The following is a 27,869-nucleotide window of genomic DNA, read 5'->3' as shown; positions in this document are numbered from 1 at the left end:
TGTCAAGTTAACGAATCATATCGAAAATTGTCAAATCTATTTATAAGTGGGGGGATATGTTCAAAGTTCTATTCATCTTCTTCCTTTGAAACAATGTTTATGGTGCTATAGAATAAATCATCCAATAAACAAAAAATTAATGAAATTCACGCAACTTGTTACTTACAGCGCAAAACCAGATAACTTCTAATCTATTAGACATTTACAGAAAACGAATTTTTGCAGCTCATGGCTTCACAAGCTGTGTAGATTAGATAAATTATTAATACAGCACACAGGTTGGTATTTGCACAATGCATGCATACTTCTTTTCCCCACGAAATACACTTACCTGTATGAGTAAGAGCTTCAATTGATACACAAGAACAAGATCATGAGCTTCTGACATTTGAGCAACTAACTGACCATCTAACCTCTGACATACATATTGGTCAGCAAAAATCTCAAAAATTTCATCTGACCTACCAGTTTAAGTCATGCTACTTCGGGTTCGAACTTTGTCTATAAGCATCTGCATTCCAGATAAATCTTCTTCATAACCAACAACCTGCATTTGCAACACTGATTAACACCATTTTTACATCAAAGCATCAATATAAAAAATTTTTGGTTTCAGCCTAAGAAATTTTCATATAAACGAAAGAAGATTAAACTAAGTGAAAACACCAACTTCGTTTCTTCTTAAATAGAAACTATCTAAAATTTAAAAGGTAACATTAGTAAATTAAAAAGTTTCACAGTTAGAGCAGAAACCTGAGACTCTGTTTGTGTTTCACTAAAACCATCATATATGCCTACATTGACATCTCCAGAAGGGTTGCAAGCATCATCTTTTTTCACAGTCCTGAAAAGAATATAAATAATTCATATTTAAGTAAAGAAGATTAGAATAAACTGCACAAGTCTGGTATACTCAGACTGTGAAATCTCTTTCTTAAATAATGGAGAATGTTAAGTTTGCAGAGCCATCTACAAGTATATGTAGAGAGAACTCATAAAGTTGAAAAGAACTGCAAGAACTTACAAGGACGCTGAAGAGCTTATTTTACCTGTTTAACCACTGTCTAGATAACCCAATGACAGAGGGTGAATCTGTATGGTTTTGACCAAGGACTGAACAATCAGATGAATAAAGCTGTTCATATGTAAAGGATGAAAACTGGTGCAAAAACCAAAAAAACAAAAAAAGAGCAATCAGAATTTAGGATACACTTTTATTGCGTCCAGTCGTCTCTGGTAAATTTAGATCTTGAATCTTGACACCAAAAGCAGATAGAAAATGAGTCAACCAATAACCTAAATTCAGACAGAAAACAATAAAAGGAAACATCAGTATTTACCTTACTAGTCTGCTCCAAGATGTCCTCAATTACAGCAGCTACATCAGGAACATGAGAAACTTCCCTGTCATCTTTTGATATGTTGTCCAGACTAGAACTCTTAGTAGAGACAGGGTCACTTAGATGTACTACTGAATGAAGACCTCTCTGGTCCTCATCTTCTGAAATTCTTGCCCTTTTACTGTAATTATTTGATTGTTTAGACGCATCCTGAAGGCTGTCATTTCTATTACCAATAGAACTGTCATTTTTACTACCACTAGCTTTTCTATTACCAATAGTACTGTCATTTTTACTACCACTAGCTTCTGCTGACAGGGCTCTCTGGTCTTGGGATGAAATTGTAAGCTGAGACGGTTCGTCAGTAGAGACCATTCGAAAAGCTTGTGTAGGAAACTGGCTCACAGTGCATAGTCCTGCCTCTCGGTCATGAGCAGTAACTTCTGTTGGACAAAATGGATCCAGAGAAACAACTCCATTCTGCCAAATAGTGTATATTGTATAATTCAACATAACAACCAAACAAACATGTGCATAGATGATAAGGATGGACACGGAAATATACATATAATAAGAAAGAGAATCAGGAATATACCTGCCTAACACATTCATAAATCCACTCAGATGTAACTGTAAGTATCCCCCATCTACAAGCAGCTTCATACTTAGGTCCACTGGCAAACTTGCATAATAAATGGGTGACCTTTTTAGTTAATTTCTCAATGAACTTAGCTCCAAGAACAAAGCACAAATTTCTTAATAGCATTCTATCTTTATCCTCATACTGTGAAACACAAAACCGAAATTTTTCAAACCCGGGCAAAGGAATCTGACAGGAAAGTGGGGAATAGAGAATGTGACTTCCAACATCCAGCAAGCATCCATCCTTCAATAACAATGTTCTCATTCACATTAGTCAAGAAGATAGGCATGCATCGACATAAAACATGATAATTCAACTCAAACCAACAATTTCAGTCTACTAATTTTAAGGTGTAATTAAGGTGAAAACTAAAAATATTAAGAAGAAAACAGCATTCACACAGCAATATAACAATAGAAAAGGATATTTTATGAGATTAGAGAAAGAGAAGTTGAAGTATATACCTCTAAACAAGAATGGATCCAATGACTAGATACAAATGTAGTGTGAGAAGCATCTACACATACAGTTATCCTTCCATGACATTCAACAGTAAAATGCACATCATGTTTTATCTGATCATTCAGCACCTCCCCTCCCCCTTGATTCACCCATTGAACAATTTCAGCTCTCTGGGAAATTAAAAAAAAGGACTTACTATATTTGGAAAAGTCAAGAAAGACTTATTTTAAAAATTTAGAAACATTGATTTGAAGACAACCAAAAATGAAAGATGATGATATGGTACTTTACAAAATCAATAATATTAAGTACATACATAACATCATAGATTTTCAATAGGTATTTGACATATAATATCTGTCTGTGTGTGTGTGTGTGTGTTGGATTGGATATTTTTTTCTAACTCATCATATATGAATTTTTGTTGAAATTGTTCACTATGTTATTCTCTGTAGATGTTCAGTTTGACATTGTTCTCTAGGCCTAGAGGCATATCTCTGATTTCCAAAAGATATTGCGCTAAGGCTATGATTGCAGGGATAAATCATATCAATCTCAAAATAAGCAAGTCAACATCTTACCCTATCTTCAGGAAAGGAATCTGAAAAGCAGAATGTTTTCCCTCTGAATACCATTGATGACTTCCTATTTTGAAGATTTTGAACAGAGGGATCCTCTTTCATCTTCTGCCCACTCTTAGTTCTATTTTTTACAGTGGGAAGTTGGCTCTGTCTTGATGATCCTTCCATTACATCCAAAGAGCTCTCGCTCTTCAAGTTGATTTTTGGTCTCTCAGCTCTAGTTTCCTCCAATAACGGCATCCCAATTCCAGGATTCACACTTTGCAGCATCTGATCAGCTGGTGTACTTTGAAGAACACAGGGTTTTTTACCTTGATTTAAATTGTTCATGCATGTTTGTGCTTCGTTGGTGAACCAGACAGAATCTATACAAGCAGAATGAGCACTCAGAGAAAAGAATATGCACTTTACTACTCGTAAGCTAATGGGTCAGATATGTCAATCCAACGACACTAAATAAAATCAGTAGAAGTGATAGAACACATCCATCAGGAACAGAACTTCAAGATTATCACAAAACAACAATTCATGTATATATTTAGCAAACCTTTAGGTAGCAACAAGTCATAGGCAACATGCTTCTGAAGTACAGGAACTTCTTTCCTTTCTTGGATACAATCTTCAAGCCAGGAGGTTTTAACCACTTGAATAACACCCAAAGCTGCAAGACTTCTGACTTCCCTTTTTTCACTGGGAAATCGTACAAAAAAGGAAGATATGAGACAAAGTGAAATGTTGTAATGGAAGATACACACAGTAGGAAAACCAAATTAATAAAAGGATCACCAAGCTGATATCATAAGCATGAAAAAGCCTTAGTCCCTAAGCACCATAAAAAATGAATCCAAAAAACTCAGAAACAGGTTACTAAAATAGTTTTGCATAAGCCAGAAAGACTTACACCTCTGACAGAGTTCCAACTATTATATGCGTCAATCTGCTATTGCATGACACATAACGAGAGCCCCCACCTCTACGCACCATATTAACTAGTTTGCGCATTTCAGAAGCTTCAAAACCAACAAGTGATATTCTACATTCTGACAAGTATAAGTCATTGTCTTCAGACTGAGAATCATCAGCAACACAGTTATTGGGATTTGATTCAGTTTTGGTCTGCACTGTTGGGGCATCGCTATCAACCTCTTTAGAAACAGAAGCATCCACAAAAATAGAAGACGTATGCTGTGAGAGAGTGGCTTCTAGATCTTGATCTTCAAACCGAGTGCTGGGAACAGAAAGAACATTTGAATCTGAAGCCATGGATGATAGTGAAGGTAGTGAATTTCCAATACCCTTGTCTTCTTTACACTGCACCGTCAAGCAACTCCTTACACTTTTGTTGGAAGATATAGAACCACCCTGAACAGTGTAGGACTCCTCATTAAGACATGCTACTCAGCAAAAGAGAAAAAATCAAGGTTAGATAAAATGTAGAAGAGTTAATATGCTACAACATTGAAGAGTGCCAGAATTTAGAGCTATGAAAACATAAAGCATTACCTCTTCTAGCAACAGATTGATCAAACCATTTCCTGTTTACAATATGAATATGGCCCCATCTTTGAGCAACTTTGTATTTGTCACCTTCTGGAGCGTTTGGAATGTCAAGAAAAAAAACTTTTGGATGAATAATGGCATGATGCTTACTAAAGAAGTAATGAAAAAAACTTAAAACATAAAGGCATAAAAAAAAGCAAGGCATATAATGAGCGTCAGATTTGTCACCTTTAGGAATGCAAGATGCAACAACATCACAAAATGTTACAAAAGTTAAAATTTAAATTTCTGAATTCAACCAGAAGCAGAAGTACTTGAATCTATCTTGTGAACAAACTCACTCGTACAGCAATGAAACATTCATCCTAAACTGATATGGAGGGAACCCAGGAAAAATCGTATTCCCAATAAAATAATTTTCACAGATCGTCAAAAAAAGAAACGAAAAAGAAAAAATTTCCAGATTTTCCTCAGTTCAGATAATTTACACACTTGAATGCAAATAGAGTTTTTAAAGACAAAGGCAGATTCTAGTCCATCAAAATAGATGTGATAAAGCTTCCATGCTAGGCACATCTGCACATGAAAAAGCAAGATAAGAATGAAGATGTGCAAGTTTCCATACATCATTTTCCTCCAAAAGAATAACAAAAAGGATATATCACAAATTAAGTGTGTGCATTTCTTCGTCAGCTCAGGAGAATATTTGCCTCCGCTCTGTATGATAAGTTTTTCAATCTCCTTCCGCTTATCTGAAATAATATGCATGTTAGTGTTGGTATATGTAAGTTCCACATTGGGAAAAAAAAAGAAACACAAAAAGGTACATGATATATTGGGTATCCAAATTAGATTGACATAAGTCATCTTAACAATTGGGGCCCAAATATGTGAAAGCCCATAATTAATAACACTACAGGACTTATATTTCTAACATGGTACTAGAGCTATAAAGGCCCAATTGTCGTTGATCCAAGACCCATTTTAGCATAGTGGGCTAGTATGAAAGAAGTTAAACCCTTGGTTTAAAAAAATTCGGGTGAACCCATAAGCTAACCAATAAGAACTAAAACCCTATTACAAGTTAAACCAAGAAGAGTCAAATCTAAGTTTAGATGGGTCACCCCATGAATGACAAGTGTCAACTGATAATCCAGTTGCACTAGAGGGGGAATGCTGGAAAATGTAAGTCCCACCTTGGGGGGAAAAAAAAGAAAGGGTACATAAAATATTGGGTATCTAACTTAAATTGACTAAAGTCATTTGAACACTTGGAACTCAAATATATTAAAGACCATAATTAATAATGCTAGAGGACTTAGATTTATAACAATTAGCATTCAACACACACACAAAAAAAAAACACCTATCATTTTGGCTAAAACAAAAAATACTGTTTACAGTAAGCAAATTAAAATAAACTAATACAATAACCTGCAGGAATTCTGGTAACACATATCATCAAACCAGAAAAAGGAAGAACCCTGTACGACTCCTGAGGAACAACACGGTGCTCATTCCAGCATTGAGATAACCAATTGATGGTAACAATTGGTTTCTTTAGAGTGTTTAAAGCCCACTGCACAAAGAGAAGATTATTAAAAAGAAGAGAGATTGTATCTAATTAATTGATATAACACCGCTGACTACTATGTTATAATACCTTCAATCTAAAGTATTCATTACAGTTAAACAGAAGATAGAGTCATGGCTCATTTACAAGAAATACAGTTTTTTAAGGTTTAAACTTAGAGCAGTCTTTAGGTACCAGACCTTGTACTTTGCAGCTAAAACATTCTTTACAATGACAAAGTTAACATCCAATGATGCTTTAGTCTGCAATACTCCCCCCATTGCTGTGACCAACTTTTCTATCTTAACCTGCAACAAGCGACAAGCAGTCGAAAAATCATATATATTTACAGAATGCAGCTTAGGAAGTTACAGCAGGAAACGAGAAGTGATGCAGATAAAAAAATTCTTAAAATTCAAAGCAAAAAAATATAGAAATAGTGTTCTAAAATTCTGAACCATCCTAGATAATTACCATTATAAAAGAATTATTGTATAGGTCAGATAGTTATTCTTCTATTTTTTTGGCCAAGCAAGAGAAAGTAGATAGGCAGTCTGGAGGAGACTAGAAGGAGAGGCAAAAGAACAAGACTAAGCAATCTTCAAAAATCTCAATAAAAAAAGTAGTAATTTCTAAAGCCCCAATTGCACCCAAATAAGACAGCACATAGCTCCAAAAAATTGTCCACCTCTTCAAACAGTAATTGCCATTTGAGCTTACAAGAACTGCAAGCCAATTTCTGACAGTAGACACTGTATCCTGATCAAATCAGAATCACTATTCAAATATAATAAATTCTCATCAGAGCAATCCTAATGAAACTAAAATACTTGTTACAGTAAACAAAGAGGAGTAAGAAAAGGCTCTGCCATCAGGTCAAAATTATCAAAGGTAGATGTAGCAGAAAAGCATGCCTTTTCATCCATATCAAAACCGGAGGCAAGTACTTTGACACCATCCATTGCAAGGCAACAAGTGAAACCTTGTTTTGGAAGCGCTCTATTTTCTTTGGCACAAGAAAGCACACATTGAGGACCTGCCAACAATGCACATGTGTATCAGATTCAAAAACCACCTTTACCAGCCAAAAGATAAATAGTAAAATAATAACTTTCTGATGGAAGTATTGCAATTGAACACCTAGGAAGAGGCTAAATCTTCAGTTTAAAATTTTGACAAACAATTTTGAATTCCACTTTTAATCATGAGTAATTTTATTCGCCTAGTCTTAACATATTGCGGACAACAAATCAGGAAATCAACTTCTAATACAAAACTATTCCACTATTATACACTAATAACTAAAATCAGAACACGAACCTAACAAATTACATCCCTTGGCTCTAAGATCTTCAAATTTCTCCTGCGAAGACAGATTAAAGTGAATAATTAAAAGTCCAATAAAAGGGACAGTGAACTGGAAATGTTGGGAGTTGGTTACGTGATCGGAAGAGGAGATAACATGGAAATCGCTGGGGCCGGTACGAGAGGGGTCGCAGCAGAGAAAGACCTCAGCTCCGTTGAGCTTCAGCGCGTCCAGAAGAGCGTCGAATATCTCCGGCGCCACCAGGTTGCGTGACATGAACACACTCGCTCCCTTGAATGGCTTTGGTTTCAGCATGTTTCTTCACAATCAATTGCACTACTAGTGTTAATTAATTAATTTTTTCATAGCAATTAAGGATCACACAATGATGGAGTGAAATTTTTGAAAGAAATATATGTCCTAGTTAGGGTTTTTAAAGGGGAAATTTGGGTGGGTAAATAAAAGGCGGGAATTGTATTAATCATATTTCCCAAAGGTGCGAACTCGTGTCATGTTCAAATACTTTTTTTATTTGAGTTTAGTTCAAATTAAAAATAGTTATATTTAAATTTAATTCGAGTTTATCAAATCAAAATTAAAGAGAGTTCGAGTTCAGTTTGAGATCGATCCAAGTTTGGTTTAAGTTTAGGTTCGAATCTAAGATTTGATTTGTGATTCAGATTTATAATTCGAATTAATAATTTATTGATAAAATGATATTGTTTTATTTAATAATAGGCAAAACAATATTATTTTAATAAAGGAAATTATAATAAATGCCTAAAACTAAGGGGTGTTAAGCAAAATTACATAAAACTCTAAGAATTAAGCAAAAATGTCCTCAATTTAGGAAATAACAAAACTGCTCTTATATATAAACCTCACATTTCCCACGGATTTACTGTTAAAATTCAAAAGAAATTCGGATCTCTCACGGATCTCCCACCGGCGCAACAAATTTTCGTCCGTTGAAGATAAAACTTTGGATACTTCATTTTTGGCCAAAATCATACTATCTACATGTAAAGAATAAGTGCAAGCAAAATGGAGATTATAGTAACTTTTCTATGTGAAATGCAAGGCAGAGTTCATGTAATGTAACCTCTAGTGAGTGATTCATGTATAATCTCGTATACTAAAATAAGTAAGTATAAGCATTTTCCGCAAAGTGTGGTTATTGTAATTTTTCTTCATGTATGTATGGCGGAAATGTAAACATTTTATACGAATATGAAGTCATTGTAAATTTTCAATCCACAAAACCTCTGTGTGGTTATGTATTATCTTTGATCAAATCATTTTTTTCAATTTGCTTCACCACAATCAAAAGAGCATCTTTTGAAAAGCTTCTTGAATCAGATGATTTGATGTGTAATTAACTTCTAGATATTATCTATAAAAACAATGGGAATATTAATTAAAATATTTTTTTTGTTTGTGTGTTTATATATATATATATATATATATATATATATATATATATATATATATATATATATATATATATATATATATATATAATATAAAATTAAAAATATAAAATATTTAAAATACTTTTAGATTGTCTATTCACTCAACCAAAACTTATCTAACCAAAATATAAACTCACCTAATCGAAATATAAAATTCACCCACTTATCCAAGATTGAAATAAGATAAAAATATAAAATTTTTTAACAATTTTAACAGTAAAAATGTTAGTTGGGTAATTAGTATCAGTTAAACAATCAATTAATCAATTTATTTTTAAAAAATTAGTTAATCGGGTGTTTCACTGGTTGGGCAACCTATTCAACCATCATCAAATCCCATGATTTTCCTTTTTAAAGATAAAATAGTTATTTTAATTATTATCCCAAAACAATGAGTGGTAGACAATAGGTCATGCTGCTGAGTACATGAATTTTTCGATGACAGGTACCCTTTGATGCTAAATTTATAGTCATGCTAAAAAGTTCTTAGTACAGTATGGTTCCCTGATCTTGTGTTCAATTTGAGAGCTAAAAGAACACTGATTATTAGGACTAAGATGGTCTCAGTGTGTATAATTTTTTGTGATAGGTCTTGCCACTATTGGTCATATTGGCCTCGTCTTTTCTTTATTTACCTATCATAGACAAGACGGGAACAAATTGGTCACCTAAAACAGGGATCCTGCCAATAGGTTTTCTGACCTTTTTCTTGATCCAGTTTTTATTACCAAGAAAAATAAGATCAAAATTATAGTTAATTGAGTTTTTTTTTTTTTAAATAAATCCCTTAAATGTTTAATATTTTAAATAATATCCATATTTTTCGTGAAAATAATAATTAAAGACGACCACAAGAAGAAAACCTCTGTTCTTTTTCAACTTTCTTTTCCATTGTACTGAGAAATGAATTACTACTTCAACTCAAGAAGTTATGGCTTTATGATAGGATCGAATGCCTATTTAATAAAGGACACGTTCTAATTTAATTGGTTATTACGTCTATTGATAAAAAAAATTTATATAATTTATGATTAAATATATAATTTAAATTATTTAATATTAAAATATGTTTAATTTAATAGTATATATATTCAATATAAATAAATAAAATCTTGATTCAACTTTTTAAAACAAATTTTAAAAAAAAAAAATCAATGTTTTATATTGATTGAATCAAATCTAATTTTATATATGATTCAATTAATTTAGTTAACAATTAATGGTTTAACTGATTAAATCAATCAATTTGATCTAATTTTTATAACCTTAGATGGAACAATTATTTAGGATTTCTTGATTAAAAAATTCATTCTTAACATTAGAAAAAAAAAAAAAAAAACTCTTCATTGATAGTGTATTTTAGCCACAATTTTACTGTATCACTGGCATTAATTATTTGATTTGAGTTACTTCATAGTTTACAATTTTTATATATAATTTTATACACAAATAATGATATATCATTATATGATTAGATATTATTTAATTTTTAATTTTTAATTATCTAATCATATAATGACAAATTCATATTTGTACATAAAATTATGCATATAACACTACTCCTCAGGCAAAACCCTCCCGCCTAGGCAAAGTTTGAGGATTCAGGAAAAAGCGCCACATTAATTTACCACCAAAGGCTAGAAAAATAAATAATGCTGATGTTTTGGTTTCAAGCCATGGTGATGATGATACACAAACTAAAGCTTTCTAGTTTCTCCTATTACACTGTACCTCTAATGAAGATGGTGCCATGCGGCATCATTTAATTACAAAAATGGTAACTGATAATGGCAACAATGGTTGGCCGGAATGAAGAACCCGTAGAAAAAGGAAGAAAAGCCTGTTACACAATTTGTGGTGTGAATTTCCTAAACTATGTCAGCTTGACTGTTCGAAATTTGGTGCAGTTGACTGCAGGTTTGTTTTCTGGGGAAGACCTGCAGACAGTTTTTGCGACTTGTGTCTTTCATCGCTTTGTTGGACAGGTAATTTTTCCGGGTGCACTGGTGTGCCATCCAAATCCAGTTCTGCCTTCCTCTTTACCTTTTTCTTTATACTTGTCATCATACCATCCGCCGTTTTCACTTCATCCATAGAATTGCTTGAACTTCCCTTCAATTTCTCTTGTTTTAGCCTGTCCCCACTGGCTGATGGACTGGGTGTCCTCATGGAAGCTGCTGTTGTATTAGAATTTGGTTTGCCAGATGCAGCTAGACCATGACCACCTGAATCAGAGCCCAATCTCTCTCTTGTATACTGTGGCTGCACAATCACACCCGTCTCAATTTGAACGCCTACCTCTGTTTTAGGTGTCAACATTTTTTTCCTCTTAATTTTCTCCCGATCCTTGGAAGAAATTAGCAAATTAAGATAAGAATCAAACATCAATAGATATGAAGCAACCCCTAGAAAAAGGAATGATGAGAAATCCATAAAGTCTTGGCACCTATAAACAACTAGTCCACCATGTTATCAAAACAGGTTTATACAACTTAAAGAGCAATCCATAAATATGGTATCTCCATAATATTGAAGCAAACAAGCGAACCTAGCATCCCAACTCCATCGGACTAAAATCTAAACCCTACTATTGATCTCTGTCAAAGGGAGTACAGCATGCCTTTTCACCTTTACATATATGACAAGCTTTTCTAATGTTATAATTTTAATTTGATACACAGAAAAGATGGCCACATCACTTGCACCATATAAGAAAAGCAGTTACTCTGAGCTTCTTTCTCATTCGTTCATTATCCTAACCAGCACAGAGCCATGACCTTGTGCTTAAGTCTTAGATTTATATAAAAAAAGCCAGGTTTGCAAGGTCAAGTATATTGAAATTTAGGATATAAAGAGAACGTATAGGAGGGGTTGGATTGAGGAGAGGAGAAAATAATATTGTGATAGGAACCCAACTCAAATATTATTAATATTAATAAAATAGTGTTGACAACAGAGATGTCAACTCCTCCCAAAGGCAATTAGAGGTGTTTTTCCCCTCCCAAATTAGCCAAAGGTTACCCAAATACCAAATTAACAATGTTTTTCTTTTTCTTTTCCCCTTTTCTCTCCTTCAATCACTCATATTTATACTTCCTATATTTTAAATTTTAAATTCAAATATTATCTAAATCAAATCAAATATCCTATTATAAAATCTTATAATTAAATAAAATATATTATCCTAATCCAAATATGTTGTATTTATTATTATTATTTATTAAATCCTAACATTACCTGCCCCTCAAAAACTACCTTGTCCTCAAGATGGGGATATATATTTTTTTTTTTACTGCTCTTCCAACCCAATTTGAAAAAGTTCTTGTCATATTGTTTTTAATTCAGTTGTTGTTTAAGGTCGAGAATGTCAACTTCATGTTGTTCGCCATTGTTAAACACATCATACTAACATCATTTGTCCTAAGCACCGACGCATATGTCTCGTCAAGTTCAACATCATTCACCATCAAGAATGTGTCAAGCATTCCAAATTCAGTCTTGATCACATAATCTTCCTCCTCAATCATCTCTCTTTTTATGACTTCTTTAGATAATGACGATGGTGGTTGAGCCTCAATCTCTTCGTATTCTTCCTCAAATAATGGCGATGCTGGTTAGACTTTGATCTTATTGTCTTCTTCCATCCCTTCTCCCATATTTTTTTCATTTTCTCCTCCATTCATTTCTTCAAATCTTCTCCATTCATTTTCATGTTTTTTCTCTTGCAGTTTTTTCTCTTTAGTCTCTATTTGAATCAAACATTCAAGTGAAGAGAGGTTTTCCAACGGCGGGATCTTGCTAGATTATGCGATTCCTTCATTCAAGTGTCCATTTTCCTTGTCGTCTTCAGATAATGCCAGATTTCGCTCTAGGACGCTGGAATCAACCAATACAGATTTTTTCCTTTTTATGTCGTCTTCGAATACGATTAGAATCTCATAATCATCCAAATCGTCTTCGTCCACCATGAAAATGGCCCATGACTTACGTTTACAATGAGTCCTCTTTGTCTTCACAACGAGGACAAATTCTATTTGTCATCATTTCTCGGATTTTCCACTGTGTTAATCGTCGAACAATCCACCATCATCCTTGATGAGATCGACTTTTTCCATCCTCAAAATTGATGTTCTGATACCACTTTGATAGGAACTCAACTCCAATATTATTAATATTAATAAAATAGTGTTAACAACAGAGGTGTCGACTCCTCCCAAAGACAATTAGAGGTGTCTCTCCCCTCCCAAATTAGCCAAACGTTACCCAAATACCAAATTAACAATGTTTTTCTTTTTCTTTTCCCCTTTTCTCTCCTTCAATCACTCATATTTATACTTCCTATATTTTAAATTTTAAATTCAAATATTATCTAGATCAAATCAAATATTTATCTTAATAAACTCAAATATTATCTAAATAATATCAAATATTTACCTAATTAAATCAAATATATTATCCTAATCCAAATATATTTTATTTATTATTATTATTTATTAAGTCCTAACATTACCTGCCCCTCAAAAACCACCTTATCCTCAAGGTGGGGATTTTTTTTTTTTTTACAGCTCTTCCAACCCAATTTGAAAAAATTCCTGTCATTTTGTTATTAGTCCAGTTGTTGTTTAAGGTTGTTCGCCATTGCTAAACACCTCATACTAACATCATTTGTCCTAAGCACCGACGCATATGTCTCATCAAGTTCAACATCATTCACCATCAAAAATATGTCAAGCACTCCAAATTCAATCTTGATCACATCATCTTCCTCCTCAATCATCTCTTTTTTTATGACTTTTTTAGATAATGACGATGGTGGTTGAGCCTTAATCTCTTCGTATTCTTCCTCAAATAATGACGATGCTAGTTGGACTTTGATCTTATTGTCTTCTTCCATCCCTTCTCCCATATTTTTTTCATTTTCTCCTCCATTCATTTCTTCAAATCTTCTCCATTCATTTTCATGTTCTTTCTCTTGCAGTTTTTTCTCTTCAGTCTCCATTTGAATCAAACATTCAAGTGAAAAGAGGTTTTCCAACGGTAGGCTCTTGCTAGATTCTGCAATTCCTTCATTCAAATGTCCATTTTCCTTGTCGTCTTCAAATAATGTCGGATTTTGCTCTAGGAAACTAGAATCAACCAATGCAGATTCTTTCCTTTTTATGTCATCTTCGAATACAATTAGAATCCCATCATCATCCAGATCGTCTTCTTCCACCATGAAAATAGCCCATGACTTACATTTACAATCATGGTTTGAGTCCTCTTTGTTTATACAATGAGGACAAACTCCATTCGTCATCTTTTCTCGAATTTTCCACTGTGTTAATCGTCGAACAATCCACCATCATCCATCATCGTCCTTGATGACATCGACTTTTTCTATCCTCAGAATCGATGCTCTGATACCACTTTGATAGGAATCCAACTCAAATATTATTAATATTAATAAAATAGTGTTGACAACAGAGATGTCAACTCCTCCCAAAGACAATTAGAAGTGTCTTTTCCCTCCCAAATTAGCCAAAGGTTACCCAAATACCAAATTAACAATGTTTTTATTTTTCTTTTCCCCTTTTCTCTCCTTCAATCACTCATATTTATACTTCCTATATTTTAAATTTTAAATTCAAATATTATCTAAATCAAATCAAATATTTATCCTAATCAACTCAAATATTATTTAAATCAAATCAAATATTTACCTAATCAAATCAAATATCCTATTATAAAATCTTATAATTAAATCAAATATATTATCCTAATCCAAATATATTTTATTTATTATTATTATTTATTAAGTCCTAACATATTGTTATTTAGATATTTTGAGCAGTTTTTGGTTGATTGGGAGGCTACAAAATATATGTGTGAGGTCTGTATTATATTTGATTTAGGCTATTATAAAAACCAAAGCCCAAAATAGATGCAAATGATTAGGCCATCACCCATCAGATCTCACTATGCCATATACATGCAAGAAAAATTACATTGTGCTGCCAAAAGTACCTCCAACTTATAAAAGAGTAGCTGTGTTAGTGCATGCACACAAGGATAGAAAGTGGGTAGGAAGAATTCACATACCCTGTGTCTGTTGTACATTTCCCTTCTTCTCTCCTTTGCTCTACAAATAGCGCGTTTAATCCCATGGTTGTCCATTAAACCATTTGGCCACAAATGTGCAAGCTGTGTCACATTCTCACAGAAAGGAATACGTATCAATATGCATGAAATGGAAGACAATCATTGAATTGCAAATATATCAACTCAAAAAAGAGCACATAACAAAATGGAAATAATAACAATCAATAATTAAACTTGGGACAACATCACACCGTTAGAAAGACAGAAATTCAAGCAAATGATTATATGAGCAAAAATAAAAGAAACTCTAAAGAATAACAACTTCAACCGCTCTGGAAAACTGTAACAATAAACTTCTAGAAGTTAAAAAGTGATAGAAAGGAGATTGATGGAGAGTGGTTGACCCCAAAAAGAGAAAAAGAAAGATGATTTGCACAATACTAAATTCAAAAGATATGTTCTAATAAGTGATCAACAAATTTCGAAAAACATTGAACACTGATGTGAATAAGATAGACCATACAGAAACCGTAAAAAAAGAAACTAAAAATGATGATTTGGGTAGTTCTAAATGATATATAATGCAAGCTTAAACAATATATTTTTTACATTGAATATACAAGAAGCAGCAAATTGATATCACAAAACTAACTTAGAGTAAGAACAATAAGGAGAAGTGAACAACCTCCACATAGAGCTTTCTAATTTGTGGACCTGCATCTTCATCCAGCCCCTATAACAATTAAAAAATATAATTACAGATAATTTAAAAAAAAAAAAAAAAAAAAGCAAAACAAGATTCTCCCCCAATAGGAATCAATTTTCAAGAAATTATAAAGAAATTTTTTCAAGAAAGGCTGCTGTACATCAACATAAAGGTCATAGAGATCACAAATCTTGTCCTCCAAGGCAGTATCCATGCTAAATTTCCTTTTACGAACTCCATGCTCTTCACCAATTTCCTGAAAATCATCTGAAGATCCAGCTTGATGCTCAAATGCCTGAAAATCAATTGTGCCTTTCATGTTAATTGAGCAAAGATCTTAACTTATTGAACTGCAAACTTAGCACATCAGAACAATTAAGTACTGCAATAAACGAAAGAAAAAACTACATTCAGCAAGCAAAGAACACAGTGACCTTGAGCTTAACAAAAGAAAGAGTCAAAAATAATTGGAAAGCAAGGCCAAGCAAGAAAAGAGAGAACCAATATGGCTTTATTTATTATATATTCATAGTTTAACTTAACCAGCAAATAAAACATAACACCAAAAAACCACAGACCAGAAAGCCCAACCAAAAGACAGAACAATTTAACCAAACCCTACCTTGGACTCCAAAGACAGGACTCGCTCTTTTATCATCTCAACAACTTCCTTCTTTATCTGTTGAAACCTATCATCTTTCTCCTGCTTTGCTAACAAACCCATACTAATCATGATTTTTAAGTTTCTCTGCAGGAAAACAACAAAATGCCTCATCAACAATAGTGGTTGAGTATATTATTTATTAAGAAGCAAACCCAATTTGATAAAAGCACATATTTGAAACAATTATGAAAACCTAGTATTATACAATTGGCAATAAATTATTGAATTGCAAAAACCCTTAGTTGTAATCAGAAGAAACAACGGTGAAAGGCAATTAATGGCATATCTTTGATATATAAACAAGGGCTGAGACTGCAATTATAAAATGGTGCAACAGTTACAAGATTCATTTCATTATTTGTCTGTATATAGAGTACCTTAAGTGTTCTGAGCTGTATTAAGTGTCCAAGGATACTCATTAGGCGATTAATCAACTCTTTGGATACCTTCCCTTGGCTTGCCTGCTGCAAATTTTTACATATTTTTATCACTATAGAGACACCAAGGTTGAAAGAACACAAGAAAATAAACATAAAAGTAGGATGAATACTATTTTTGTGGAACATAGAATCAAGGAACAAATAATTAGATTTTATAGATTTTCTCCATTACTGCTAGTCTGGCAACTTTGGCAAGCTTTAGCTTTATTTCTCCAGGTAATCTTCTTTTAATTGCTTGGGATGAGGTATCAGCTTCTTGGTTTTCCATAGCAGGTGGCCTCGCTGTAACATTTACACAAAGAACAATTTTCAAATTTTATTCAAGAGGAACTTCCCTGAATAATCATCTGTAACATAGAAAGTTAGCAAGAATTTCAAAACTTACATTCTGCGACCATCTTCTCTAACTCCCTGATCGCCCTTTCAAGCATTGAACTTTTGGGCCTTGCACTCGAGGCATCCTTTTTGTGAATGTGAGAAACTTTCTGCATAATATTAGATAAAAACAAAAAAATATCAACATGGGAATATTGTATTATATGGTAAAACAAACAAAATTCAGTCACATTTATTTCCAAAAAAAATAGCCAGAAATTTTATAATTTGACCAACATTTGCGGTGTCACCTTTTATTTTGCATAAAGCTAGATGTCCATTCTCCCATAAAACTATCAAAAAAAAAAAAAAGAAAAATACTCACTGTTGTTTGATACTTGCCCTCTGAAACATTAAATGTTGACAGTTCATGATTGCCATTTTTTCCTCTTTGCCGAACAGATGGTTCTGGCTCATCAACATTACGCAATAATTTTCCAGATTGGGATTTTGATTGTAAATGAGCACTATGATCATTGTATTTCTGATGCGAAACATCAGAAGGTCCACTGACATCTTTTAATTTGCTACTGACATTCTTTGCTGGAATAACTCCTGTCTTCTGCCTTTCAGTATCTTTTGCTTCTGCCAGAGAAACAGAAGCACTGCCATTTGAAATTTTCAGAGATGAAGGATCCAAGGTCATTTTAGCATCAGCACTTTTCTTTTTGGAAGGAATTACAGAAACATTCAACTGATTCTGGCCTTTGGCATCCCCATAGTTTTCACTTGTCACAGCCAAATTTTGAGCAGAAAAGTTTTTCCCAGCAGTTGTTTTATTCACTTTTGCATGTTTATTTGACACATAACCATCGTCACTCTCACCAAGACCCTTGGACAGATCTTTTCTTTGCCTTTTCTTTGGTTGCTGGTTGGGTATGACAGAAGGTTCACTGCTGGAGAAAGGAAATAAAAGAAATCAATAAAGTAAAATCAAACTTTTCAATTAGATTAGCATATGTTTATGCAACTTGTCCTAATTATAAAATAGATACAAAACACCTTCAATGTTGATGCTCAGGGTGAAAGACTACAAAAGCTAAGTAATCACAAACATTGACACTATTAACCCTTGAACTAGTAACCCACTGAAATTCCCCCAAAAGAGTCATAAGTCACCTATCTCAGGTAACGTTACATCTGATAAACTTGATTTTTAAGATGAAACCCAGTGTATACACCTTTCCTCCTTGTACCCTTCTCCAAAGCCTGATCCACATATTTTCCTTGCAGATCACAAATTAAACCATAAGGCAAGCCTCAAGCTCCTTTCATTTTTGTAATCATCAAAGCTGATATCTGTACAACTAGTTGTCTAGCATTTCTTCATCATTTTCATCAAAGCACTGCATTTTCTGATATACAAGCTCTTAAACTGTTCTAAGATTTTTAAACCTAAAGGATGTTCTAGGATTACAAATTCTCAACATCCCAGCCAAAAATAAATTAAGTTTTGAATGAACAAATTGAAATTGTGAACTTTCTAGCAACCAAGCATTTAAGGTTGGGGTGCTATAGAGTCTTTTTAAGTTCTCAAGAGTCATTTGCCTCGTCAAAAATATTGTGCACCTTATACAATACACGTCTAATAAACATGGCCTATTCCCTCCCTAATTTATCAAGTGCTATAACGCCACAACTATTTAACTACTTTTTTCACATTCACAATATCAGAAAAAAAAAAAAAGAGCTAATTCTCACAATGAAGAGATTTGATGGTTAACCTCTTAAAGAACTTCAGCTCACACTAAAAAGGAAAGAACATGAAATTGGCCAAGCTTGTATTGTATATATATCAAAACCTAGATTTATGGTAAGCCAAAGGCTATATACATTTTCTACCTAGGAATATTTTTCAGGCCTTAAACAGAATAAATAAATAAATAAAAGACAGAAAGAAACAGAGAAAAACTGCTATACGGTCAACTAAAGTGACTTGAGTCCACAGATGTACTAGTATAAAGGTCAAGGAGAAAACTCACACACGCTCCAACTTTCCTCTGTTAACAAAGAATCCATCATGTTTTATTGCTGAATTATCAACCTCAAAATATTCATCCTGCATGACAAGTAAAAAGGGAACATTATATGGACAGAGAAGGCTTCATGTTAAAGAAAACCATCAATCTCAGCAGCAAAAACATAAAAATAAACTCCAAAAATACAACTAAAAGATAGAGATACCAACCAGCTCAGCATCATCAATAAAGGAGTCTTCTGTATCATACTGATCATCATCAGGAGTATCATTTAGTTCTTCATCACTACTATCCTTACCCTGAGAAGTATTCTGGTTAAATTAGCACATGTAATTCCATATGAAAATAATAATGCTCAGATGCACAAGAAAAGTTTGCCCGTTAACTCAATCATCCATTAACACACTGTTGCTAATAGTGAGTCAAGCCAATAAAGCAACTGTATAATTGCCAACTGCAATATAAGATACCATGTAAAGACGTTCAATCTTCTCAATAACAGCACTGAAACGATTTGGAACAGGCTCATCTTTCCCTTTGTCCTCCTCTGCTTGTCCCTATATGCATTCATCCAGAACAAATAATTTCATTCATACCGCAAAAACAGCACAAAGAAACTCTATACATAAATATTACACATGAATAACCGAGTTCTCAACTCATCTATCTTTAGCATACACCACAAAATCACAAGCAGAAAATATACAAGCTTTACCCAGCATCCCCAACCCCAAAGATCCCCCACACCAATATAATTGTCAAATATAGGAATCATTGATCCCGTTTCTGTTTTCCCTTTTGATAACTTAGCAACGTTGTAATTGTAAACAGTCAATGCTACACTGCTAATTTAAAATTCACCCAAATTCACAAAATTAACACAGAATTCCATGCTCAGTGCTCTAACAAACTAAAAAATCATAGTACATTCTCTGGGGATGAACACGTCATAGAATCTATCAAACACTGAATATGTTAAATTCACGTAAACTGTAATATATTAACCATACGCATTAATAATTTAATTAATTATACATGAAGGACTTACAGGAGCTATGCGAGACTCAAGGTTGGGGCGAAGTACAGGTTGCGGGTCGGGTACTGATTTTGACGATCCGATATTATTGGCTTTGTTAGCGTCTTTCACGAGCTTCTTCCAGGATACATACGTGGTCTCTCCGGGTCGGAGCTCCACCGCAAACACTTGTCGGTCTCCTGATTTCAGAAACGAAGACATCGGCTTCGACGACGATTCGCCACCGGCAACTCCATAGCCGCCGCCGCCAGGCTTATCTTCCTCCATCAACAGTTCGGTCCCGTTGAAAGAATCGTAATTCTAGGGAATTTTCTAATATTCAGAATTCGAGAAGTATTGATTTGAGATTCGTGAGACAGTGAGGGTTTCAATTGGAGAGCAACATTGCGCGGGATTGCGAAACGTTTTCCTCAGGGTTTTTGGTGTTTTTTTTTTTCGCTTTTTTTAATTTTAATTTTGACTGAGATTTGATTTTCTCATTGAATTTTTTCTTGCGTTTTCTTTGCCGAGAAAATTTTTAAGAGGGAACACAACGGGCCGGAGCTAAGGGTCCAAACCGGAGGAATAGTCCACTCGACTCACAGACGCAAGTGAGTTTCATATGCCTAATTTTTTAAAAAATTAACTGTGTTATTTGGGATATTAATTAAAATTGATAAAAAATTTTCTGCATAAATCTTTTTAGGTAAACGTATAGTGATTTTACTTTTATAAGCAAATTTATTTTTAATTCCAAAAGTACCCTTTCTGACTTATTATGTGATTTTTAGCAACTTATATGGGTGCATACAAGGTGCGTAGGTACGTATAAGGTGCGTGGGTGCGTGCAGGATGGATAAGGTGAGTACAAGATGCGTGCAGGGTGTGTACGAGGTGCGCAAGGTGCGTGCAGGGTGCATACAGAGTGTGTGGGTGCATGTGGAGTGCATACAAGGTGCGTGAGTGCGTGTGAAGTACGTACAAGATACGTGCGGGTGCGTGGGTGCATAAAATATATATATATATACACACACACACACGCACGCGCACCCGGTTATATATAAATATATTTATTTATTTATAATATAATATAATATTTAAATATTATAATATTATTAATTTAATATAATATATAAATAATAATAATAATAATAATTTTTAAATATATATATTACATTATTATATATATTTATTATATTTTTTCAATATTATATTTATATTTATTTATTTATTTATATTTTTTACACACTCACATGCATCTTGTACGCACTCTGCACGCACCCTGTACGCACCCACATGCACCCACGCATTCTGTACGTACCCTGCATGCACCCATACATCTTGCACGCACTCACGTATCCTATACACACCTACGCACCCTGTACACCCCTTCACATCCCACACACAGAATTGTTAAAAGTGACATAATAAGCCAGGAGGATATTTTTGAAATTATAAATAAATTTTGCTTATAAAGATAAAACCGCAGTACGTTTGCCTAAAAAAGTTTACCCGAAAATTTTTTTGTCGATTTTAATTAATATCCCGTGTTATTTATACGAAGGATTTTATATATAAATAATAATATATTATTATATAATTTAATATTATTTTATTTTTAATTTAAAATTATTTAATTATATAATAATATATTATTATTTTATATCAATTATATTAATAATTTTACTTTTTTTAAAAGCTCACATAAAGAACGATGAAATAACAAATTTTCATATTTTAAATTTGAAATTTTAAGTTTTTACTCATTTTTTAAGCTATTTGTTCATTTTAATCTTTAAAAAGTATTTATATTATTTTCAAATATTATAATAAATATTTATTGAACCATATCATTCTTATTATTAAGGATAAATATATATTTTCTGTATTTTATTTAAAAAAATTATCGTGTTCATTTTATATATTTTGAAAATGTAATATAACATCAATAATTATAATATAACATTTACATCTTGTATTTATAGTATGTTTTGAGAGTATAACTATCAATTTTAAAATTATTGAGTGATATATTAAAATTTTAAAAATTTCAAAAATATTTTCAATTTAAAAAAAAAAAAACCTCTTAAAAATTCATTAACACCCTTTATATTTAACAATTTTATCTCTATCCTAAAATATATGATTATACATTATTGACATTTTTATCTATGTTTACACTAGGGTTGGATTCGAGTCGAGCTGAGCTTAAGCTCGGCTCGGTTCACATATAGCTGAGTTCGAGTTCGGACTCGAGCTCATGAAAGTCAAACTCGAACTTAGTTCAAATTCAGTTTGACTCGTTTTTCGTTATTAAAATGACGTCGTTTTAATACATATTGGTCAAAATAATGTCGTTTTGTATCAAAATTTTTAATTGAAAAATCTAGCCAGTAGCTTGAGCTCGGCTAGGGTTGGCTCGTTCGAATCGAGCTCTAGCTCTAATGGATTCGATTCGAATCCAACCCTAATTTGCATAAATAATTTTTTTAAGTATTGAAATTAATATAAAGTATGGTATAAAATTATTTAATAAAATTTTAGAAGTAAAATGTGATTTAATTTGATATTTTTTTTGCCTTTTTGTAATTTTATAAATAAATTGACATAATTTGTTAAAAAATTAAAAGATAGGTAGAAAATTAGTTTTTTTTTTTAAACTGAAAACATGACATATTATCAAACAATGGGTGTGGGAAATAGGTATTTGGCTTTTTATATTAATGTTTAAAATTAAGATTTTAAAATATAAATTTTCTAATCGAAGTCTTAACAAATTAGCGAACACAAATTCTATATATATGCGATCAAGTTAAGTAAGGCTAAATTTGAGTTAAGTCAAGTTCGAACTTGACAAACTTATATTAAAGGTATTCAAGTTAAGCTCGTATTTTAATTTAGTTCAGAACTAAAATGATAATGTTTTGATATATATTAAAATTTTCTAGATTTGTAAGTTTGACAAATTAACTATTATTAAAGTTCAAGTTTAAAAATATTTAATTATTAGACTTTAGTTCAAATATTTAATTATTAACCTATAATGTTTTAATCATGTGGTTTAATTAATTACAACTTATGAATATTGAATTATAAATAATCATAATTTAATCTTAATTATTTGTCCAATAATCTTAAAAACTTATTATTTATATTAAAATATTGAGTTTTGGAATTAAAAATGTTATTAGATTATAATTAAATGATCCAATAATTAAAAAAAAAACATACCAACATTTGAATAATAACTTAAATAATAATATTCTTTTCATAAAAAAATTGCATTGAGTGAATTTTTATAATTTTTTTTTTCTAAAGAGTTAAATTTAAAATTATGAAATTGTATTTTAATAATTACAGCTTTTTATTATATACTAATATTTTCAAATAGCAGCTACTTATGGGCTTAGACATGCATTACTTTCGACAAAAATCAGGCCTATGTAAGAAAAACCCGGCCCATTTTGAGGTTTATCCACAGTCAATTTACGTTTCCCTTTCATATTTTCTCACACTTTCCCACCGCCCAAACAGCCTCACTCCCACTCATGACCACTACAACTCTCCTTTTTCCACCGTTTGTCGCTTGCAAACCTCTTTCTTTCACCACCACCAACACTACAACAACTGCAGCCTTCTTTCCTTCTTCCATACATTTCCCGTCCATCTCTTTTCCTTTCCCTAAACCCTTCAAAAGCCCCTTTGTCGTACGCGCCGACGAAGTTGACGCTGATGGCGGCGGTCCCGACGACTACGACATGGACGAGGAAGAGGTGGAGGAGCTGGATAACAAGAAAGACTACGACGTGGAGTACGACCCGCTAGCTGCTTCTGCTAGTGCCGCCGGAGACGACGACGACATTGCGATGGTGGATAGCAAGAGTTTTGTGTATACGCAAGGCTGGGACTCCGAGATGGTGGTGGATTATAGAATTGACGAGGACGAGTTTCATAAAATCAGTCTGATGGAATGCGATTTCTTTATTAGGAAACCTCCGGATCCTGATAACGACGTCTACGATTTCAGAGAGGTTAGTTTTAGGACTGAAAAATGTTTTTTTTTCTTTGTATAATTTGATAAATAAATTGTTTTAGAGTTGAGAATTGGTGTTTAATTGTATTTAATGTTCATTCATTGATATGCAGATGTATGTTACTCCCCCGGATACTGATATTTATGCGATACCGAAGGTTCTTGCTCCAATGCCGCAAAAGGTACTTCATTTCTAGTCATTCTTGCTTTCTGTAATCTGTACTTGTAGTATTTTAGAAAAAGGCTAGGAATTTATATCAAACTTCATATTTGTAACATCTTACAAGTATTATGTACAAGTATTCCCCATATTGCTGGTGTTGCAAAAGTCAGCATATTTGTTTTTAGAATTGAATGACACTTTTGATAGCATTTGTCAATGAAGGTAAAATGTTTTTTTACTCAACTTCTTTTGCTATTTTATGCTTTAAAAGTGGAACTATTTTTCAACTTGTCACCACTTACTGGAGAGGATTGCTATAAATTTTTTGGCTATTTGTTGGACATTTGAGCATGATTTTACAGTTGTGTTGATAAATCAGTAACTTGGAACTGGTCTTTTGCCTCCGTAATCATGAAGCCATTGATTAATTTGTTGCTACTTAATTTTATGAGGAATATCTTAGGTTTTCTTATTAATGGTACCTGTTTCCTGTTTGCTGAAATTGTAGTACATTCGCTGTGCAAAGAGTGATTATGGTTGCTACAATGTCACAGAACCACCCATTGACGCACCTCGAGATCCAATGTACAAATCTGAGAGGGAGATTCATAAGGTATGACTGATGTTTTGTTATTTGATATTTCAGGTTTTTCTTATAAACTGCTGTAAATTCTGCAATTTCAGGTTGTACCTGTCAAAACACACACACACAAAAGGACGCCAACATTTCAAACATGTGCAAACCTGTTTATGATCTTATTGCTTTGAAGCCATTCTTTTTATATGGATAAAATATCTGGCATATCAATCGGATTGTTTAATCTGTACTAATCATCTCTTGGAGGTGATTTATTGACTACCGAAAAAACTGAAAATGTCTGTTAGAAAACATTGCAATATAGGAGCATAAGTGGTCATTGTCACAATTCTGTTGTGGCTGCTCTACAGAATATAGAAGATGAAAGAATCCTTGCCTTTAAAAAGAAATGACTTTTCCATAATGATGTAATGTTTTTGATAACATATTCACCAAGCTGATATGTGTTGCAGGTATTCTTGACAAAGCACTTCAGAAACAGGAGGTTGGGTGATCCAGAGTTTGTGCTAGATTTTGAGGAGATTTATGTTATTGATTCTAAAACAAAGTCGATTACCAGAGCTAAAGTTTTGGTATGCATTTTTAGTGTTTGATTTGATTGAATATCCTGTATTGATGTTGCTTCTTGAATTACATTATGCTTTTAGACCTCCTAGTTTTTGTACCTCATTTGTTATGCCTATTTGATGTAGTTTTTAACCACAGAAGATTTAGTGATCATGAGTTGGAGTTCTGAACTTCTGGTATCTGCACTTTGTAGCAAGATTCTTTTGCTCCCGTGTAAATTAATATACAAGTTTAGCTATTCGATCCCTAAATATACAATAACTTGCTTGATTTATATTTTTCTTGTATATATGATCTACTGGTTACTTTTGGCCAGGATTTATGTTTTAATTGTCAATGTGCTTTTTGTAGGTCACAGTTCCAAGAAGCAGAGATAGAAAGACTGACTTACTTGTAATACGGGATAATGGGACCTCCTTCAAAATTATTCATTCAGTGAGTATTTCTTGACCAAGTTCACATTACATATATCAATAAGTAGTATCTTGTCTAATTCATCATTCTCTAATATGGGTTTAGAGGGAAAGAGATGATCCCACCACTGTAATAGAGAAAGAAGAGTGGGCCAAGAGCAGGCAAGACATGGAGAGACATCTGAGAAAGCTTCGGGATTTCAGCATTTCAAATTGGTTCTGATCAACTTGCAGAATTATGTAATCTTTTCGCGGAGATAAATATGCAACAAAACTGCGGAATGGTTGAAGGCAGGCAGTTACACAAACATTTTAGATTTGACTGGAGACGTTAGCAATCATCAGCTATAAAATTGTGTTGATTCCGAAAATTTTTATGAGTTTTTCTGAAGAGGATAGTAGGTATTTTCTGTCTTTCCGTTTTGTTTGTGGAAGTTGCTTGACCTTGTAATTTACATTGTTGCTCTATGCTCTGGCTTGTAGAAACTTATTTACACAAAGAAGTCTTGATGCTTACAAAGTTGCCTGCTCTTGCATGTGTTCTTTTTCATTGTAATAGAGTATGTTCATATGTTTAACTATTTAAAATCAACATGTATCAATTAGCTGATTGCACAATTAGACTTGCATTCCTTTGTAACCAGATCTTTTATTGGAATGTCAAAATTTTGTAACATTCTATTAAAGTTGAGTTAAAATGACTAATGAAGCACTCTACAAAGAAAGTATGGCTTGTAGTTAAATGGAGTGACATTCTTAATTTGTAGTTGAGTAGGATTATGTAATTATGTGATTAAATATAATTTTATTTTTATTTTTAAATTATTTAATTATATAGTAATATGTCATTGTTCGATGGCAAATTTGTGTATATAATTCTTTTTAATTTGTAATCTCTTTGAGTCGTGATAATTAAAGGTGTATTTGTTTAGTGAAAAAATGGTTAAAAAAATATCTAAATATTAATTAATAAAATAGTTTTACGAATATCTTATAAAATTATATCTAACACATTTTTAAGTATATAATTAAATATGTAAATGATTTATTATTATATAATTAGATTATTTTAATTAAGAATAAAGTAACAATTAATAATATAAATATACATCATCTATATATTTAATTATATAGTCAAAAGTATAGTCAAAGAGCATTGTTTCATATTTTTCCCTGAAATTAATAAGAAATTTGTTTAAAACTTAGTGCTTTACTGCTTCATATATTGTGTATAAACAATGCAGCCCTGAAATACTTGTTTTTGTCAAAGAGTCCTCCATGGAGTTGCTTAAGTGTTTGAACTATGTCATGCAAAACCTAAGAAGAGAAAATATGATTTTTAAAAATTTAATTTTAAAAGAGAAATCGTTAGTTTTTAAATTTAGAGGAAGAATGAATAATATTTTTTTATTTTTAATATATTATTAATTAAATCATAATTTTATTTTGAAAATTAATTATTTTTATTAATTTTAATATTTTATAGATGAAATTTTTAGTTTTTAACATTTAACCCGTAACCTTTAGTTTTGCAATAATTCTTGGGTGATAACATATCTTTTAGCCCATTTTAATTATATAACTTATTTATGCATTTGCATCACTACAACCCTACACAACATCTCCCCTCACACACTTCAATCTTGACACGTGTCAAATCCAATGTTGATGTTATGTACCAAACTCAAACCCAACAGAGTTTGGCCAGAGAGAAACCCCAAGATTTGTGAATATAACAAGGAACCCAAAATTTTGATCTTTTAACATTAAAAAAAAATACTATAATACTCTTTATCTAATTATATATTCCTTTCAATTTTTTATTTATTCAAATTTTATTTAAACTATATAAATCTAAAAAAAATTTAAAACTAAGGTTGAATTCGAATTAGATCAAACTGAAACTTGTTTAAGTTTGAGTTTGGTTTGATTTGAGTGAATCTTAGCTTGAACTCAAA

General features: G+C 32.5%; 3 protein-coding genes across 8 annotated transcripts; 1 reads left to right on the top strand and 2 right to left on the bottom strand.

Moving 5' to 3' along the window:
• Positions 1 to 83: 83 nt before the first annotated feature.
• On the bottom strand, positions 84 to 7,863 carry LOC123202617 (DNA topoisomerase 2-binding protein 1-A-like). Of its 2 annotated transcripts, XM_044618577.1 has the most exons (17): positions 7,541 to 7,862; positions 7,420 to 7,462; positions 7,014 to 7,135; positions 6,300 to 6,407; positions 5,961 to 6,105; positions 5,187 to 5,278; positions 4,530 to 4,623; positions 3,928 to 4,420; positions 3,574 to 3,716; positions 3,027 to 3,391; positions 2,448 to 2,615; positions 1,936 to 2,226; positions 1,341 to 1,820; positions 1,211 to 1,255; positions 1,050 to 1,135; positions 754 to 844; positions 84 to 547 (listed from the first exon to the last, which is right to left on the bottom strand). In XM_044618577.1, the coding sequence occupies exons 1-17, from the start codon at positions 7,718 to 7,720 to the stop codon at positions 470 to 472; spliced, it is 3,024 nt and encodes a 1,007-aa protein (XP_044474512.1). In that variant the 5' UTR covers positions 7,721 to 7,862; the 3' UTR covers positions 84 to 469. The 2 variants fall into 2 exon arrangements, with proteins under 2 accessions (XP_044474512.1, XP_044474514.1); XM_044618579.1 differs by lacking the exon at positions 1,211 to 1,255 and having other exon boundaries at positions 1,050 to 1,159; positions 7,541 to 7,863.
• A 2,614-nt stretch (positions 7,864 to 10,477) lies between these two features.
• LOC123203534 (ubinuclein-1-like) lies at positions 10,478 to 20,722 on the bottom strand. 5 transcript variants are annotated; one of them, XM_044619927.1, is made up of 13 exons: positions 20,171 to 20,722; positions 19,593 to 19,679; positions 19,332 to 19,421; positions 19,126 to 19,202; positions 17,469 to 18,039; positions 17,154 to 17,253; positions 16,941 to 17,050; positions 16,706 to 16,792; positions 16,287 to 16,412; positions 15,825 to 15,959; positions 15,644 to 15,691; positions 14,959 to 15,060; positions 10,478 to 11,139 (listed from the first exon to the last, which is right to left on the bottom strand). In XM_044619927.1, exons 1-13 carry the CDS (start codon positions 20,423 to 20,425, stop codon positions 10,756 to 10,758), a joined length of 2,172 nt encoding a protein of 723 aa, XP_044475862.1. In that variant the 5' UTR covers positions 20,426 to 20,722; the 3' UTR covers positions 10,478 to 10,755. The 5 variants fall into 5 exon arrangements, with proteins under 5 accessions (XP_044475862.1, XP_044475860.1, XP_044475861.1 ...); XM_044619925.1 differs by having other exon boundaries at positions 10,478 to 11,223; positions 16,706 to 16,789; XM_044619926.1 differs by having other exon boundaries at positions 10,478 to 11,223; positions 17,469 to 18,036.
• A 2,894-nt stretch (positions 20,723 to 23,616) lies between these two features.
• Positions 23,617 to 26,597, top strand: LOC123202968 (PLASTID TRANSCRIPTIONALLY ACTIVE protein 6, chloroplastic-like). Its single transcript, XM_044619118.1, has 6 exons — positions 23,617 to 24,168; positions 24,284 to 24,352; positions 24,842 to 24,946; positions 25,384 to 25,503; positions 25,850 to 25,933; positions 26,018 to 26,597. Exons 1-6 carry the CDS (start codon positions 23,686 to 23,688, stop codon positions 26,132 to 26,134), a joined length of 978 nt encoding a protein of 325 aa, XP_044475053.1. The 5' UTR covers positions 23,617 to 23,685; the 3' UTR covers positions 26,135 to 26,597.
• The last annotated feature ends 1,272 nt before the right edge of the window (positions 26,598 to 27,869 follow it).

This window comes from Mangifera indica, chromosome 19, assembly GCF_011075055.1.
Source record: "Mangifera indica cultivar Alphonso chromosome 19, CATAS_Mindica_2.1, whole genome shotgun sequence".
Classification (NCBI taxonomy): domain Eukaryota; kingdom Viridiplantae; phylum Streptophyta; class Magnoliopsida; order Sapindales; family Anacardiaceae; genus Mangifera; species Mangifera indica.
The sequence above is the reverse complement of the archived record's forward strand: the minus strand, read 5'-3'. Positions and strand labels throughout refer to the sequence as shown.

What these genes read in the sequence shown, in the direction of transcription:
- LOC123202968 (XM_044619118.1), top strand. Translation starts at nt 23,686, where the DNA reads ATGACCACTACAACTCTCCTTTTTCCACCGTTTGTCGCTTGCAAACCT. An exon ending in TTACCAGAGCTAAAGTTTTG is followed by an intron (nt 25,504 to 25,849) that starts GTATGCATTTTT and finishes TGCTTTTTGTAG; the next exon opens with GTCACAGTTCCAAGAAGCAG. An exon ending in CCTTCAAAATTATTCATTCA is followed by an intron (nt 25,934 to 26,017) that starts GTGAGTATTTCT and finishes ATATGGGTTTAG; the next exon opens with AGGGAAAGAGATGATCCCAC.
- LOC123202617 (XM_044618577.1), bottom strand. Translation starts at nt 7,720, where the DNA reads ATGCTGAAACCAAAGCCATTCAAGGGAGCGAGTGTGTTCATGTCACGC. An exon ending in TTATCTCCTCTTCCGATCAC is followed by an intron (nt 7,463 to 7,540) that starts GTAACCAACTCC and finishes CTGTCTTCGCAG; the next exon opens with GAGAAATTTGAAGATCTTAG. An exon ending in TCAATCTGTTGCTAGAAGAG is followed by an intron (nt 4,421 to 4,529) that starts GTAATGCTTTAT and finishes TTTGCTGAGTAG; the next exon opens with CATGTCTTAATGAGGAGTCC.
- LOC123203534 (XM_044619924.1), bottom strand. Translation starts at nt 20,425, where the DNA reads ATGGAGGAAGATAAGCCTGGCGGCGGCGGCTATGGAGTTGCCGGTGGC. An exon ending in TCTATGACCTTTATGTTGAT is followed by an intron (nt 15,692 to 15,824) that starts GTACAGCAGCCT and finishes TAATTGTTATAG; the next exon opens with GGGCTGGATGAAGATGCAGG. An exon ending in TTAGAAAGCTCTATGTGGAG is followed by an intron (nt 15,061 to 15,643) that starts GTTGTTCACTTC and finishes AATGTGACACAG; the next exon opens with CTTGCACATTTGTGGCCAAA.